The sequence below is a fragment of the Linepithema humile genome, chromosome 6, assembly GCF_040581485.1.
Source record: "Linepithema humile isolate Giens D197 chromosome 6, Lhum_UNIL_v1.0, whole genome shotgun sequence".
NCBI lineage: Eukaryota > Metazoa > Arthropoda > Insecta > Hymenoptera > Formicidae > Linepithema > Linepithema humile.
This window is the reverse complement of record NC_090133.1, coordinates 23,012,162-23,029,696: the sequence shown is the minus strand read 5'-3', so window position 1 is coordinate 23,029,696 and position 17,535 is coordinate 23,012,162. Positions and strand designations below refer to the sequence as shown.

Here is a 17,535-nt window from a genome sequence, read left to right as displayed (position 1 = left end):
ATTCATGGAACTGGGTCGGGTTTTAGCACTTGTTCTGTTGAAGATTAAAAAAATGGTAGAGGCAAAAGTTAAGTAGTATAACATGAAAAATTTTTCTATCGACTTATTTTTTTTCTGAAGTGCAACGGTGCACCAGAAAAGTCCAATTGCAATTTTAAAATTGAATTATATATTTCTTTTTACATAAATAGACTTTTTCGAATAATCTATGTATAAAAGTATTAGGATAAGGTGCTCAAAAAATAAATATTTCACGAGTTATTTGAAATTTTTGAGTGAGGTATTTGATGTCCAGTTCCGTAAACCACCCTGTATAAAATAGTCGAAAGTTTGGAATTTCAAATCGTGAACTTAATGTGGCAATTAAAAATTTAAACAGTCTTGAATTTAGTCTTAAATTCTAAAAAAACTTGGATATAATCTTTAGGTAAATTCAACTGTTCGTTTATAAATATTATTCTGAGTAATAAAAAATTTATTTCTTAAGAAATTAAATACATTTAAATACATTTTAGTTTTTCTAGAGTCTGAAATACCCCACTTTTCAGAGTCCAGTGCTTGATTTTCTTGCATTAAAAAGTTGTCAAAGTTGAATGTAGAGTGAAATACTCTTCAGGATTTCTTGCCAATATCATCCTCAATACTTTCCTTAGAGTACTTGTCAGAGTCCTTTTCAAACATACTACTTATAAAATCGTCTTCATAATTTTTCGCAAAGCGCTTTCTTCTAGATTCTTTTCAAAATCTTATTAAAAAAGTTTTCCTTAGGTGGTCTTCAAGAGCTTTTTGGAATTTTCTTTAAGATTTTCTTAAAATTTGATTCTAGAATTCTTTTCAGGATTCTTTGAACTCTACCGTGATCTACTTCTATCCTTCAAGGTAGATCATCAGGTGGTAGCGGACCTAAATCTTGATCGCCAGATCCCATTGGTCCGTCCATATCAGCATCCGAACCCATAGGAAGCCCGACCACTTCCGATTGAGCGACTGCTCCTTCAGCAGCCTGAAGAAGCATAGGATTTCCAGCAGCATCCAGAACTGGATCAGCAGTGGCTTCCGCGAGATTTGTCACTGACTTGGATTTTACGCATTGAAAATCAACATGGCGACTTTTAGCCTCTTCCTTCTCCCAGGACATGTGAATAAAAGGTCGCTGAACATAGTTGTAGATGACTTCGGCGCGACCACCAGCACGTTTCTTCACTTTCTCTTTGTAAGTCGGATAACCTTCAATACCTAGACGAATTTTTTTCAGGCCGCGTTCTTTCATTACTTGTTTGGCCACATCCCGATTCTCGATGTACTTGAAAAAACGATACATCGCCGTACTGTTGACAGCTGAAAATAAAAAAAGAAAGAGAATAATGTGAGGTCATCGATATTTGAGGTTTGGACAATATTCAGAAAATGCAGTAAAGAAAAAAAATCACCTTATTGGAATTTTTGATAGATCTCTGACTTTGGAAAAAAATTTTTTTTGCAGATGTAAATTATAAATTTTGGATGGCATAATAGAAAAGGCATGTCTCATCATTTTAAGGAGGAAAAAAAACTAAAGTGAATAATGATATCTTAATGTTTGATGTGATAGATTTTTGATGATTGCAAAAAACAGATTAAATTACAATTTAATAAAATCATGAAGTATTTGTGTGTATATGTTTAATCTTGAAATATCAATCTGGGATCCAATAAATTTTAATTTTTTAATTTTTCTTTGAAAAAGAAAAATTGTATGTATCTATTTTATGTACGATGAAACATTTTAAAGTCTCATTTGGATATTTTTATATAGTGAACGTTTATCTCAAAAGATGACAAATTATAACTAAATCCCAGTTCTTTGTTCAATCTAATTCTTACTACAAATAGTTACTATTTACTGTTTACTTACTTTGAGAGTATTCTTCACCCATTTGGGGCGGATATTCCTCATCCCAATCGACAACATCGTCTTCGAGTAAGACAACGATGTGACACTCGCGGTCGCCGCGCCGTGCACTGTTTACCATAAGTGGTAGAATTAAATCCTCCAAAAATACTTCAAATTGACAGCGTGCACCCTCATTCGACAACTCGTGCAGCAATCCTCCTATGACAATAAATCCACAATATTTTAATTTCCAAAATTCCTACAGTAAATCAAGATCAAGAATAAATTATTTTTGTGTATAACAATTTTTGTGTATACAATAGACTAAAATATAAGTTTCATCATAATTGATAAAATAATAAGAATTAGTATATAAAAAACTACTTACTAAGATTCTGGCATTTTACAGTGCTAGCATCAAAAGGCACCAACAGATAGTCACAGGCCTCTCTTAGTTCTTGAACACTTACAGTCGGTGGGCATCGAATTATTCCTCCCTTATAATATTCTAAAATGGCGCGAAATACCATAGCAGAGATACCGTCGGCGACCTCATATTCACCGCGTTCATTGGGCTGGGCATATTCCACCCCCGAGCTAAACATGCGACCCAACATAGTGTTGGGATGCGCTGTAAACAAAGCTGGATCAACAATGAATCTGAAACAATAAGGAAAAAGTTAGAAAAAAAGGTACTAAAATTGATATAGATCTTCTAAAAAGGAACTTATATGTCTCAGAACTTAAATGTTGCATTTTATCAAAACTAATATAAATCATAATATTATATAAGTGATTTGTTTAGTTAGTTATTTATTAAAAACCCATTACTCATATATTCTTTACTCATTTGTATATTAAATCAGCTTGTATTGAGTTCATAAAGTTTGAAAGTTTTACTTTTATAATTTTTTTGGTAAATTACGTAGTGTGAACAGTGATAAAAACCTTTTTTTGATAATGCCAAATTAATTTACATGCTTGTAGTTATCTTAAAGTATTTTATTTTTATTTATATATATTACTACCCTTATGTGTGATACAATTTGGAAAATTTAATTAACAATGAAATATACCGTACATTACTATTTTGTAGTTATAACATTGCAACACTACAATTGCTGTATGATTTTAAAGTAATGCTTTAATTCATGTAATAATGTGTCATTGATCAATGCAACTTTTTCCTCAAACATTTTTTTGTATTATAAAAAAAATAGAAATATTTCAGATAGTTAAATTATACGAAGCACCCTGTATAATATTAATACAAATTTCATTAATTTATTATATTAATACATTTCTATTAATACCTGGTGTTGTCGACAATGAGAGTAATCCTTTCATCACTGGCTGGCTGATTGTTAATTCCAGTAGTAGAACTCATAGTCAACGCCCCTGATATCATGCTATCTCTGCTATTGTTTTGGCTTTGATTTTGATTTTGTTTGGCCACTCCGATGTTTGAACGAATCCTGAGAAAAAGATAAATTGCATTCCTTAATTAAAAAAAATATACAACATCGTGTATTTTTGTTTGTAGGGAACTAAGGTATTCTTAGTAACATACTTAGTAATACATACAGTAATGTAAAACTAACGCAATTTGAAAGACCTACCTTGCAAATTGCGCACACACGCACAACACGAGGCCTGGTCGCCTGATTTCGAGATATTGCATTTATTGAAAGCAAAATATTAAAAAATTTTACCAAATAAAAAATACATGATTAATTAAAATAAATATTTATAGTAAATTATTCAATTAAAATAAAGTATAAAATAAAAATAAAAATTATTCCTTACTTAAAACAAGTAATTAAAATATAAAGTAATTTGCATTATCAAAAGTATATATGTAGACAATGGTAAATAATTTATGTAATAATATGAAAATATCAAAGACAAAATATACATTCCATAAAGCTTTTCACTACGTTAAAAAAATTAAGATGATCTTTAGAACTTTATTGTCTCAATCTAAGAAAAAATTCAAATGACCAATACGCAGCCTCTTTAAAATATTTTAACGTTTACTTAAATATTTTTTCATTAAATCAATATTCAATAAGTTTTAAATGATAAATTCTAGTATTTCTCACTGTAGAATAATATATATAAATATTATTATATAAAAACCTATTTAATAATATAATTTTTGAAGAAGTAAATGTCTTTATATATTAATTTGAATTTTATTGTATCAAAAATTTCTTAGAAAAATATTAATCTCAGTTAGTAATCGGTTGTATTTAAAATATTTTACAACATAAATTATGATTTTAGCAATATATAAAATATTAAATTAAACTGCAATTATATATTATTAAAAAAAGAAAAGTATATAGTTTTTCATTAACTCTTCTAAAAGTCATTCAGAAAAAATGAAAATATTACTTATTAGAAGTAATATTGAGCAAATAAACTTTCAAAATGATAGTAATTGAAATATCAATAAAATATATATAATAACCAATAAAACTTATAATCGATATCATTACAAACTTATTAGCTTTTTCATTATTTCCAATTCTATTCAATAAAATTCGTATTGTTAAAAATTAGAAAGAAATAAATATATAAAAACTTTTTTTTAATTTTTCCGCGCATTTACCTGTTATTTTGATTTGTGAGACTCATGTCGTGTGAATTTCTGCCAGAATTGAAAGAATGACAATGCCGATCGCCGCTGCTGTCCCTCTGTACCAGACAAGATTTCGGCTTCGACGAGCCACCACAACTATACATGCACAGAACAACCACGTAATCTTATACTAATCGCTTACTACACAAGCAGCTGTGATATGTCTACTTTATGCGAGTTTGTTGCTCCTAGAACATTCTATTCCATATACATCTCACGAAATACATTACAGTATCATTAAAGTTAAATTCCCATGGTAAAACAAAATAGACTTTAAATTGTAAAATCTATTTTTGCACGTCGATAACATGGGATAACATTAAATTGTGAAATTCTAGTTCAATATCCATTTAGAAAGATCCAAATTCTTGCGTAATTAGCGCATAAAAATAATCCTTATAACGCGGTAATAAACATGTTTTGTTTGACGTCCATTTTGCGTGCCTATCTGAAATAATGCCTATGGAAAACTAAATTTTATAAAACATATTACGTTCAGTCAAAAATACGACTACAAGTGTGATCAGAATGCCTGCTTCAAAGAGATTATACTAATTATAGGATTTTAAAAAAAGCATAAAAAATTTTAGACAGAATGACAAGACAATAATTGATAATATTATATAATTTCTTTGAAGCGTAAAAAAAACAATAATATATTCATAATAATACATACAATAATATTCATATAAAAAGTATTGATATATAAATATATATATTAAAAATATAATTTGTATGCAATTTTTCAGCTAAGAATTGTGCACAAGTTTAATTAACTTCTAATTTCAATTAGCAAAATGCATTTAGATTTATGTGAAGAATAATTCGCATGCATGTAACAAAAATTGGTAAGGATTAATCTAAGATGCGCTATATACATGCTGAGAGATCTAAGATATCATAAGAACTAAAATAAAAATTAACTCTCTTTGTTCAAATAGAACAGTGGAGTTTAATCTGCAATTTATCTGCCAAAATTAATTAATTTCTTTATTGTAAATAATAATGTTCTTTTCTTTGTGATAAAAAAATAATTTCAATGCAGGCATTACTGAATCTACATTAAGAATTACCCCATAGGCTTTTCATGTCACTGACTCTACATCTGTGTAAAAATCTTCGGTTTGGATGCAGTTTACCTTAGTCTATTTTTGTATATGCGATGTCTTCCTCTTCCATCAGTCTCCTTGTAATCAGTCTCTGTATCGCTGCTGCTGTCTTGCACATAATTAATGCACTCTGGTAGATTTGACATGTCAGACCACCTGACAAAAACAGAAAGTATATACACATAGATAAATCTTTGTAATTTGCTATTCATAATTTGTAATATAAAATTGCGCCATAGAAAATAAACTACCAAGTTAAAGTCACGAATATGAATTGGAATCATCAAATAATATATCTATATTTTGAGGTATAAAGTAAAAATTTTGTCAAAATAGCAGTCTTTATAAAACAATGGAATAAATTCTAGAAGATAATGTATTAGATATAATATCAGTAAATAAATTCGAGTCATTATTCAATCTTCATTTTGTACTAAAAATTCAACTTAAAATATAGGACTCATATGCAGGATTTTTATTAACACGTTCACTACTAAACATCACATATATGTGACACATCGATTCTCATAAGGGTCCAACATCAATACATGTATGACAGCAGTGATTTTTCATTATATGATCTAATAACCAATCTGTTTCGAAAAAATATTTTGCAATAGACCAGTGACACACATTATATATACTCAGTGTGTCTATTTAGTACACTATCTATACATATTTCAATTAATATCCTAACCTCAATTGTTTAACAGTGTATTATTCCTCTTATGGTATTAGGTAACGATTTTAACTATTATTTGTAAATTGTATTCAATAATATGTAATATTAAATTCTGCCGAAATCAATGAAAAAATTTAAATTCTGCCTATTTGCCTATAAAGTGTAAAATAAAGTTTAAAATAGACACATCAAACGAGTCTCTCAATTGTCATTGCTTTCAATTTTCCCAGTTTGTTTTTCGAAATTAACCTTGCTATTTGCGTTAACAGAATTTTGTACAATACTAATTAATGATCATACTTACGAGTGCGAGATTGACAAGAACCAGCCGAGCTGTTTTAAGATTTTCCTCAATTTGCAAGTCTCCAGATCGTACAAATCAGGACGATTATAGATTAACTTACTAACAATTCCATGAATCGAATACAGTCACTTTCTCATACACACTATAAAGATTAGTTCTCGTCTATGAGCCTTGTCACCACTGAACTATATATGTATACTAGAATGGGCACTGTCATGCTACGTACGTTGGCGGACAGCGAGCTTGAGATAGATAGATTTGTGGGGCTTGGTGTCTCGCTCATACGCATGCGCACATCATTGATAGTGCAACAAGCCAAAAAATTTATATGTTCGATTCGTAGGTATTGTACACTACTACCTTCTACTCCGCCAAACAACAGTCAAAAGCTTTGAAGTTGACTGTACGTAGAAGGATACCTAACCCCACATTATAGTTCTCTCTCGGCTTGTGACAAGCGATTCAATGCCCATTCCAGTATATATATATATATGTATAAATAGTTCAGTACTTATCACTCAGTGAGGGCGCTGCAACACTGATACTGGTATCACCAAAGAGAGACCTGAGAGGGGCCACGCTGCCTTTTTTCGTAAGACGCTTTTTCTAGGCTGTACACTAACGGCGCGTACATCCATTTTACAGCCTGCCTGGAACTACATGGAAATACGTCTTGCATATAGATATAATTTATATATAGATACAATTTATAACATATAGATATAATTTATATCTATATGCGAGACGTATTTCTGTTCAATAAATTGTGGATGTAACACGGACATGAACCAACCAGGACTCTTTTACTATCCCGGTAAATGGATGTGACCATGTAGTTCCAGGCAGACTGTAAAATGGATGTACGCGTCGCTAGTGTACGGCCTAGAAAAAGCGTCTTACGAAAAACAATGGCATGGCCCCTCTCAGGCTTCTCTCTGCTGATACTAAAGAGAACAATAGGAGTTTTTAAACCCTGCCGATAACTACATTGGTTCTTATGCCCTATCTACACCGAAGGATGATCCTGCTTGTGGCTCATCCGAGCGAGTAATGTAGACGCATTGAAACACATTGAAACACATTGAAAATCACACTGAAGGCGAAATGATCGGAATTAGTCTGAACATTTCAGCCGATTTCCGTGGTATACGCCTCCTTTCCTCTCCTTACCGCGCGCGCCGCAGCCGCTAGGGCCAGCGCCGCCGAGCGTTAGGAGCGACACTATCTGATTATGAGTGGGTTCTTCTCCCTATTTATTAAAATTAAAAAAAATGTATTAAAATTTATTAAAAATAAATTTTTTATTTTTAAATTTATTAAGTGGAAATATTTCAATAGATTTCCACGTCACCCATGAGATACTAATGCTGACGCGTTTTTTTTTTAAGTGGTTTCCCCCGTAGACCTATTCCACTAAAGATAAAAATAAATTCTTAATTTAAAAAAAAATATATATAAAAGAGATTTTCTTAATTAGATTTTCTTGGCCTTTTATGAGAATGAACAATTGATGCAATAATGTAGATAAAAACCACTTTTTGAAAAACGTGTCAGTATTAGTACCTCATGGGTGACATAGAAATCTATTGAAATATTTCCACTTAATAAATTTAAAAATAAAAAATTTATTTTTAATAAATTTTAATACATTTTTTAAATTTTAATAAATAGGGAGAAGAACCCACTCATAATCAGATAGTGTCGCTCCTAACGCTCGGCGGCGCTGGCCCTAGCGGCTGCGGCGCGCGCGGTAAGGAGAGGAAAGGAGGCGTATACCACGGAAATCGGCTGAAATGTTCAGACTAATTCCGAGCACTGGTCTACATTACTCGCTCGGATGAGCCACAAGCAAGATCATCCTTCGGTGTAGATAGGGCATTATAGAGCTCTACGTATCCTACCGAAGGTTAGACTTATGCAAATAGCTGCCATCTAAGTTTATCTCTTGAAACTTAGTAACAACAATTCAGCAACTTGTATTAAACGTTTGTCGATAAAATAAAAAGTATTGAAACAAAATTATCTTTAGAAAAAATATACTTTTATCAAGATGTAAACTTGCGTCAGACATATACTATAATAGTATCTATAAAACAAAATGTTAATTATGACTGACATCTATGCAAATAATATTATACATAATTTCATATTTAGCATATAAATGAAATTTTATGTTTTTATGTTTGACATTTTGTTCAATAAATTTTTGAAATCTTTGTTATAAATATGTAAGCCAAAAGTATATATTTTATTTTTAAGACATTTCTGAAAATCTTTTTAAAAAGACATCACTTTTTGTATTGATGTTATTGACTTCTATATTTTTATGTGTAATTTTGTAATTTTTAATTTCGATTATATTTCTACCGCATGTAAAAGAATTATGCATGTAAGTATACGAACAGTCATAAATAACGGAAATTGGATAGGACATCGATTCGGTCCTAATTCTCAGGTCAACGAACATATGTCAATTTTTCGCTCTTTAAGGGTTCTGGTTCCCTTAATGAAAGAAGAACCGCACCCACGACAAACATTCTTATAATTGCTCACATCGTCCCGGCCGAGACATAGCTATATGCACAATGCGCGTACACACCTTCTCATTGTTGTAAGTACAAAGTCTGCGGTGTGTTTAAGAACAGGTGTCGCTCCAAAAATAGTCTTTTTTTTTAATTACAGATACAATAAAATCAATCGTGCAGAAATCTTTGTATTGACATTCTTAGAAATCCATTGCTTTACACGAACTTAATTTGAAATCTATCGATATAATTAATCGATTTATATACTTATAAACATATCTGAGTATAATGCATTAACATAATATAAATTTACACAGTGCAAATTCACGTTTCCGAGAAATTATTCTTTCCCCGATGCGCGTATCTGTGCCACGTAAAGCGATTTTTTGTAATTAAGACGATCAGGACGTGAGAACTATTAAGAGTGCGCTCCATACAAGTGTAGCGAATGCCCCGAAGCGTTTATTGTGCAATCTTTAACAGTTGCGTTTAGTATTATAGAGCGACAGAGTAAATAATAAATAGAGCCTGCCGAAGGAAGCTTAGGAAGCGTGCAAAAAGGAATATATTGGAAAAGTACAAGCCGCGGAGGAATACATAAGACGGACTGCACCCTGAATGAGATCACGGTCACGAATGCGATTATTTATAAAATGTTCGCCGTCGGTGGCCATCATCATTGCGGAACAAATTGATTCATCTACAATTAAGACAAATATTATTCGATCGATCACGCGCGGATTGACTTTTCCACCTGACATGCTCTCCATAACTCATCGACGTAAAAGCAAATTGGAATAACGAGTTAATTACACAAATGGATCAAAACGACTTTCCTGCCGTCGTGTGTATCTCTTAATTTCGAAGTTCTTTTGCGACACGTGATTTTTGCCACACACGATGATTTACGTGAACAGACGTGTTTTTTTTTTTAAAGTCTTATTTGAATTAGAAAAGCATTTTATTCAGGCAGAGTTAATGACGCATGAGTATAAAGAAGAAGAGAACGTTAAATGCGTCGATTCGAAATTCGGCGTTAATGAGAAATCACAAGTTTCCTGAAACTTTCTTATCTTTCCTCTCTTGATTTGAGCAAATGATTCTTTTATTTAAAAAATAATTTAATGTAAAATAATACAATGTGTAATTTGAGATTGCTCGCAGCTTGATATTGGATTAAAAAAAGACAAAGAAATAAAAAAAGGAAGTTTTCATCATGTTTTGTATACATTCTGTTTTGAGCTTTGCTTGAAACATAAATATACTTGATAAACATTGAAAACGATCGCAAGACTGAAGAGTCTTCAAAAATTAATTCTTACAAATGTCGATAACATAATATCACGACACATTTTTACAGATTTAATGCATATTCGAGTCACATAAAACGAAGGAAAGTCAAAAGGGACTTTTATAATTTCCAAATTAATTGAAAATATCCTCTTATTTTTAGCACATTATTTCCAAATTCCTGTTATGTTTTGCTTACGTTTCTGATAATAGAGTTAATAAGCATATTTGATTAATGTGTTATCAAAAAATACGTGCACGACGCGTGGAACGACGAGCTGTCGACCCCCGTGACGATCGTGCAATCGACGGGAAAAGTGGGGAAGGATTTTCGGATCGCGCCTATTCGCGCGTCCGCGCATGACATACCTAATATTTAAAACGCTGCGACGACGACTTCGGTCGATGTGTTGATCCATCGTCATCGACGAACGACGTGCAGCGACCAAGGGAGGCGGTACGACGTTACTACACCATCTACGATCGGCAGTCGCAGAATAGGCTTCTTCGCCGCGCGATATAAGAAGTTGCGCTTGTTGTAGCCTTGGGCTTTGTCCTGGAAATTTTTCAGGTCGCTGCACCATGGTCAGCCGCGTCTCCACCATCTCCCTTTCAGTAGGTCAGTCTGCAATTTATATATTTTTGCCAGTGCATTTTCCACAAAATTGAAGAAGAGATTCGTAGTGCAATTTATATTGTTTAAATTAAATATTTGAAATCGATCTAAAATTCCGGAAAAACAAGCTTAAATTTCACTCAATATTAACATCGAGATTTTTAATTGATCTTGAGAATTAAAATTAAATTTGGGAAGCATTTGTAGCAGGAGTCTGTGAGATTTCATCTCGATGCTAGGGGGTTGAATCCATCTTAAATTTATTTCCTCGTTTGGCACGGATTCACGCTTCTATGTGTGTGTGAGGTTATATCGCCAACTGATTTAAATTTGGTTCTTCATAACTGCCCCGATAATATCATTTGCATTTCGCATCTTATCGTTTCTACTTGGTGCCAAGTTTTCGGTTTGCCTTTCTACGCGAATAGAAAAGCGAAGATTAAGAGGTCTTACGTGTAATAAGAAAAAGATTAAGAAATCTTATTTCTGCATTTTTTAACAAAGAACATTTTCGTAACTTTTCTCATCATCATCATCAACGATGTAACATTTTTAATTTCATAGAAATACTCATTTTCGCGAACAATTAGCGAGATAATTAGTAGTGAATAATCAATTCTTTCAATTCTGTTTCTATTTAAACAATGGTTAAAAAATTTTCATTTAAGAGTGCTTTCAAAAATATTTTCTTTCTATTTAGGTACACATTTTCCTTTTCTTTGTGTTATAAGCCGCTCAAATAAAATATCACCGGACAAGATGTAATGTAACAGCTGCGCCATCGATTCCTCCGAAATGGCAAAGCGCAATTACGCCTTTAATTATCCTTTAATTCGCCACTTTACGTGTAATCGGTTGATTAAAGCCGCGCCGGCGAGGTTCTTTGTTAACCGCGCGTGCTTTTCACCATTTAGTCTCACGTCGCTTTTATGTTTGCATTTTTCGTTTCATAGTACGATAATACTTAAGTGTAGTTTGCGCCAATTCATGCTGCATATTTATACTGCACTTTATTATGTATAGAAGTCTTTGAGAAAAAAATACCAATTATTAAAATAATTGGAGTTTAAAAAATAGTTAAATCTGCCGTGACAAAGTATTGATGACACATAAAGATAAACTATAAAGAAGATAATTATTGACATTGTGACGCGAGACAGAAAAGCGCGTGCACAAAAGTGGTCTTACGTGAACACCCAGCTCCCCGATTTATGTTTACATTAAACAATTGGGAAAATGACGTCTGCAGCAAACATGAAAATATACGTGGCTTTATTTCAACAAATATGAATGACGAAATAAAGCGCATCTTACAGTAATTTATTCGAAATCGATTGCACATCGATTTTGAATCAATTAAAAATTTGTGTATTTTCTTATTATATTCTTTTTATTCTTTATAATGTGTGAAAATTGTTAATTTGTCTTTTTTAACTTTTTATCACAATTTTTACACAGAATTTCTATTAGCACACAATAATATTTTAATTTAAATTTGTTTTATAGTCTAAAGAATTGAACTTTTTAATTATAAATAAATTTAAAGTGTTCGAATAATGACATCCCCTATGTTCGCGAGGATCCTGATTCGTACATTTCAGCGGAATGTAATGAACTCGTCCAATTCATTAAGATCAATTATTGCTATCATTGCGCTTAAGACAGCAACAAGGTGCTATGATTCTAGTAATCCGCGTAAATCTTATCATCAGTTCTCTCTATTTCAAATCAATATTTTTGCACATTTGAGCCTCGGTAAAATTCACTGAAGTAGTTTTAGAGATTTAAAAATTTAAGAAAATAACTGAAAAAAGCATCGTCATTACAAGTTGCGCAATCAATAAAATTTTTTTCGAAAATTGATAACTGCATGCACAATGCATTGAAAACTTTTTTAAATATATTTGAAGCGGTTTAATATTATATAATCATTATTATAAAATTATTTCAATTTTGACATGATAATTCGTGTAAGAATTTCAGGATGAGAATGGGATGTGATCGAGTATCGTATAAAATGTTATAGATAAGATTTACTTTGGTTGAGGAGCAAACGAGATGATGCGTGCTGTAATTCTTATCAATCGATAAAAATTATCGATAAATTCTTATCGATCGATATTGAATTGAATAATGAACACTATAATAAGTATACACTTGTGTAATCCGATGACTATTGACATTTGTTTATTTACTTCATTCCGATTTTCTATTTCTAATACTTTTTTCTAAAATTATACATTTAACCACGCGAATTATAGCCAAATTCATAAGTGGGTCGCAAACATTATTACGAAATACGCACATCATGCATATTGTTTCAATTACACAATGCATGGAAGTAAGTAGATTTTGACGTGCGTAATCAATTTCCGTGACATATCTTCGCGTTTATCCGAAAGATTGAAAAAAAAAAAACGTTAATGGATCACAAATGCCTGTTTATAAAACATTTATTTTTCGCTCAATTCTTGTGCGAATTCTTGCGCGATATTTTGCGTACACGTGGACATAATGATCAAATATAATCAAAAACGTGTTCATGATGCAAATTACGGATATCTCAGGCTTTGTAAATTCAATCTATTTTTACATATCATATAAAGTATTATCAAAGAATATTCTCGATAAATTGATTCAAGGCGACTTTCTTTTGCAGAAAAAGAAAACCACGATGGACTCAGAGAAGGAACTGCGGACTTCGAGAAAGCAATGGAGATATGCGGTAAATCTTCGTTGCATTATTGATTTATAATCGCACAAATTGTAAATTATAATTACGCAATTCTTAAAAAATAAAAAAAAAAACAAAAAAGACTGCGAATCAAAAGCACAGATACCTATTATAATTTCTTTAAATTAAATTTATTTATAATTATTTTTAGGAAACGGAAAATATCAGTACACTTGTCTTCTGGTTTGCGGCATTATGTTCGTCTGTGTCGGCTGTCAGTACGGAGCGAACGCGTATATTTTGCCGTCAGCCGAATGCGATCTAAACATGAGATCTGAGGAAAAAGGGTTGTTAAACGTCGCATTTCTTATAGGTAGGTAAAATTATAAAATTTCTGAAATCTAAACCTTTAAATTGCAAAGTTTCCTAAACTTATTATATTTGCATTTGCATTCAAATGTTTTGGCATTTTTAAATAATAAATATTTTAAATTTCCCTATTTTCAAGATTTGCTTTAATAATTCATCACAGAAATTGATATTAAAATCTCTCTATTTTAACGAAGAAACTCTATCTATGCAGGCGATTTTTGTGCGGCAATGATTAAATTTAATCCCCCCTCTTCCTCTCACGCAAATCTTCACTTCTTATCACCGCATATTCACAATTAAATTTTATTAATTAAAAATAATTTGTAATTCAATCAAGATTCTATCAGCGAAAAAAAGTATAATTCAATTCTTTATGCTGTAAATAAATTTTTATAAATTAAAATAGTCGCTATTGACTTCATTATATTTTGTCATCCAAAAACAGTTTTTATATGTGTTCGATCACTTCAGGTTCGGCAATCAGTGCACTTTTCTGGGGTGTCTTCGCAGGCGCTTATGGAAGAAGAAATATTCTCTTGCTAACTTTATTCTCAGACAGTATCTTGTCGTTGATCGGAAGCTTCTCGCCAAACTTCGAACTATTCCTAGTATTCAGAATTATAAGCGGATTCTTGTGAGTATAAGATAAGACATCGAATGTAATATAGTCTTTAATAGAGTGCTTTTATTAAATTTTTTGTCCATTTTTAGAATGGGCGCACCCGGCTCCTTAGTATATATGTTCCTCGGCGAATTTCACGCGGAGAGATACAGAGCAAAGAGCATCTGCTACCTGGGTTTCTTTTTCACTCTCGCTTGGATGATATTGCCTGGTAATAATTTCTTTCCCTCAGCTTAAACGTCTATGTATTATATATGTGCTAATTTATTGATACTTATTGATTTATTCAGGTTTAGCATGGATTATCATTCCACTGCCGATATCCTTCGATATCGGTATCATTACTTATAAGTCCTGGAGAATGTTCCTCGGCGTGATCAGTCTGCCGACTTTCATTATAGCCGTGGTAACTTACACATATCCCGAAAGCCCGAAATACCTGGTGTCGCAAGGCAAGACCGACGAAGCTCTCGCGGTTCTCCAACAGATCTACGCGATAAACACAGGACGCGATAAAAGCGAGTTTCCGGTAAATATGCAATAATTTTTACTTCCGAAATGACATTATTAGATTTAAATGCAAATAATGTAATATTGACTTCTTCTTTTCAATCAGGTGAAGGAAATCCTTTCCGACGCTGTGTTCGAAGTGGAAAAAGGCGAAGCACCGTCTTCCTCGGACGTGCTGACGGAGTTGTTGAAGAATATTTGGTGGCAACTGCGTACCATTTCATCGCCACCTCTCCTAAAGTATTGCATCCTCCTGTGGACGCTTTATTTCACGAATATGTTCGGGTGAGTTTCTCTTCATCTTAAAAAATCACATTTTTATTTCCATTTAAAAAATATTTATTGACTTCATGTGTCAATAAATAGTTTTATGTAATTATTTTTATCGTAATATTCTGATAACAATCGAAAATGCATTGCTAATATAAAAAGACATTTTTCCATGGAGTTGATTTTTGTATTTAGATACTACGGCTTTAGTCTCTGGCAGCCGGAACTGTTCAATCGCTTCGAGAATTATCACCAATGGCATCCGAACGCGTCGGTGTCAGTCTGCGAGCTGATACGCGAAACGCAGTACACCGTAACAAATTACACCGTTCTGGAAGAGCCGTTCGTCCTTTTGGCGAACGGAATCACCACAAAGTGCGAGCCGCACATCGACGAACGGGTGTTTATTAACTCTATGACGATCAACGCCGTTTGTCTGTTAGGTAATGCCGCCTCCGGATATTTGGCAAATCGGGTCGGCACTCGAACAATGCCGGGTGAGTGCTGTTTCTGATAGCGGCATATTTAATTTGAATTGCAATTAAAAATATTTACAATACTCAGAAGGACATTCTCTTAGTTATAATACTGTATTTTTCTCCATAATGCTATTCATAATTGTACATCTAAAATAAAATTATTTATGTACTTAAATTATTATTTTGTTTAATCTCCGATATTTTGTTAACAAGAATAATTCTCAACGGACTTCTCTTTTCCAGTGACCACAATGATGCTGACTGGCATCGCTGGTTTCGGTATCTACTTCGTCAAGTCCTCGCTGCAGATTCTCATAGCGGCATGCGTCTTCTCTGTGATGGCAGCCACAGCGAATTTTGTGCTTACCAGCGTGGCGGTCGACATCTTCCCCACGCACGTATCCGCCGCCGCGATAAGCATGATGGTATGCTTGGGAAGAACCGGCGCGGTGGTAAGCAATCTGCTGTTCGGCATGTTGCTGGACCTCAGCTGCGAGATCCCGATATTTTTACTAGGCGGTGTCACCTTATGTAAGTATAGTTTACCTCGGGAAAATTTTAAGTCACGTATCATTAATACTTTCAAAAGACTGTGACTGCTTTTGTCACACTTCCTTTTTTAATGGAATTTATGGAAATATTTTTCTCAAAGCTTCGATGCAATAAAATCGATAACAGATTACTAGAATCAAATAGTGATTTGAATAATGAAAATATATCGATTAATCGTTTTCAGTTGGCGGACTACTATCTTTCTTAATTCCGAGCAAAGAGAAGAAGTGAAAGAGAAGAACAAATATGTTTAATCTAAGAAGAAATCAAAGTGTTGGATGAAATATTAGGTATTGATTATTTATATGTGAGTTGTGTTTTTAGAATTTATCATGAAGTGATCTATTGATCTGTAAATATTATGAACATCGATTGACTCAATTTTCTTAGTTTTATCTTGTTGATGGCATATGAAAATGCCTTTTACATTCAATCAATAATACAAACGATGTTCACGTTAAATTAGAACATTTTATATAGTTGGAAAAATTTAGTTTTAAAATCTCTCAAATTTTATAAAAAGTTTGAAAAGTTGCATATTTAATATTAATTTAATTAAATAATAAGTGTTAATTTTCTCTTATATGAATTTGTAATTAATATAAATTTCTTCATGATCATTCTGATTTCGATTTGATATCGAAAATTGATTACTTCGATTAAATCGTGCCTATTTGTAAATAATTATTCTAATAGGTATTTATTAATTTATGTATGTTGTATTATATACACGTGCTGCATATAATGCGCTGCGTGATCTTGGACGCGTGTTTTGCACGCAACGACGAGGAAATGTAATGAGCGATCCATCTTCGTTGCGATAATGTAAAAACGTCAGAAATAAAATTATGATCAAGGAAAGAGATATTTTGTCGGTATAATTTCGCATAAAAATACGAAAACAAATCAGAAAATGTTACTGTTGCGCTGTATCGATTGGACAAAACTAATGTATAATAAATTGCGCAGCAATCAACGTGCGCCGAGTGGAAAATATTTATTTGCTAGCTCCT

The 17,535-nt window shown here is 32.4% G+C and overlaps 2 protein-coding genes and 1 long non-coding RNA gene across 6 annotated transcripts; 2 read left to right on the top strand and 1 right to left on the bottom strand.

The window, feature by feature from the left end:
- Positions 1-454: 454 nt before the first annotated feature.
- On the bottom strand, positions 455-7,269 carry mri (mrityu). 4 transcript variants are annotated; one of them, XM_067358365.1, is made up of 9 exons: positions 7,124-7,269; positions 6,613-6,754; positions 5,657-5,782; positions 4,488-4,613; positions 3,493-3,534; positions 3,187-3,348; positions 2,262-2,533; positions 1,895-2,092; positions 455-1,338 (listed from the first exon to the last, which is right to left on the bottom strand). In XM_067358365.1, the coding sequence occupies exons 3-9, from the start codon at positions 5,770-5,772 to the stop codon at positions 875-877; spliced, it is 1,380 nt and encodes a 459-aa protein (XP_067214466.1). In that variant the 5' UTR covers positions 5,773-5,782; positions 6,613-6,754; positions 7,124-7,269; the 3' UTR covers positions 455-874. The 4 variants fall into 4 exon arrangements, with proteins under 4 accessions (XP_067214466.1, XP_067214465.1, XP_012223749.1 ...); XM_067358364.1 differs by lacking the exon at positions 7,124-7,269 and having other exon boundaries at positions 6,613-7,033; XM_012368326.2 differs by lacking the exons at positions 3,493-3,534; positions 7,124-7,269 and having other exon boundaries at positions 6,613-7,027.
- On the top strand, positions 1,254-2,028 carry LOC137000839 (uncharacterized). Its single transcript, XR_010891007.1, has 2 exons — positions 1,254-1,387; positions 1,484-2,028. It is a non-coding gene; the product is annotated as an uncharacterized lncRNA (long non-coding RNA).
- A 3,614-nt stretch (positions 7,270-10,883) lies between the features above and the next one.
- Positions 10,884-17,383, top strand: LOC105672964 (synaptic vesicle glycoprotein 2C-like). The gene is made up of 10 exons (XM_067358293.1): positions 10,884-11,046; positions 13,703-13,768; positions 13,929-14,090; positions 14,561-14,723; positions 14,801-14,922; positions 15,002-15,240; positions 15,328-15,506; positions 15,687-15,988; positions 16,214-16,501; positions 16,707-17,383. The coding sequence occupies exons 1-10, from the start codon at positions 11,010-11,012 to the stop codon at positions 16,751-16,753; spliced, it is 1,605 nt and encodes a 534-aa protein (XP_067214394.1). The 5' UTR covers positions 10,884-11,009; the 3' UTR covers positions 16,754-17,383.
- Positions 17,384-17,535: the final 152 nt, after the last annotated feature.

Excerpts from the sequence above, each read along its gene's own strand:
- LOC105672964 (XM_067358293.1), top strand. The coding sequence starts at position 11,010 with ATGGTCAGCCGCGTCTCCACCATCTCCCTTTCAGTAG. Across the intron at positions 11,047-13,702 it reads CACCATCTCCCTTTCAGTAG|AAAAAGAAAACCACGATGGA; the intron begins GTCAGTCTGCAA and ends TTTCTTTTGCAG. Across the intron at positions 13,769-13,928 it reads GAAAGCAATGGAGATATGCG|GAAACGGAAAATATCAGTAC; the intron begins GTAAATCTTCGT and ends AATTATTTTTAG.
- mri (XM_067358365.1), bottom strand. The coding sequence starts at position 5,772 with ATGTCAAATCTACCAGAGTGCATTAATTATGTGCAAGACAGCAGCAGC. Across the intron at positions 4,614-5,656 it reads ATATACAAAAATAGACTAAG|TTGTGGTGGCTCGTCGAAGC; the intron begins GTAAACTGCATC and ends GTGCATGTATAG. Across the intron at positions 3,349-3,492 it reads GTGTGTGCGCAATTTGCAAG|GATTCGTTCAAACATCGGAG; the intron begins GTAGGTCTTTCA and ends TCTTTTTCTCAG.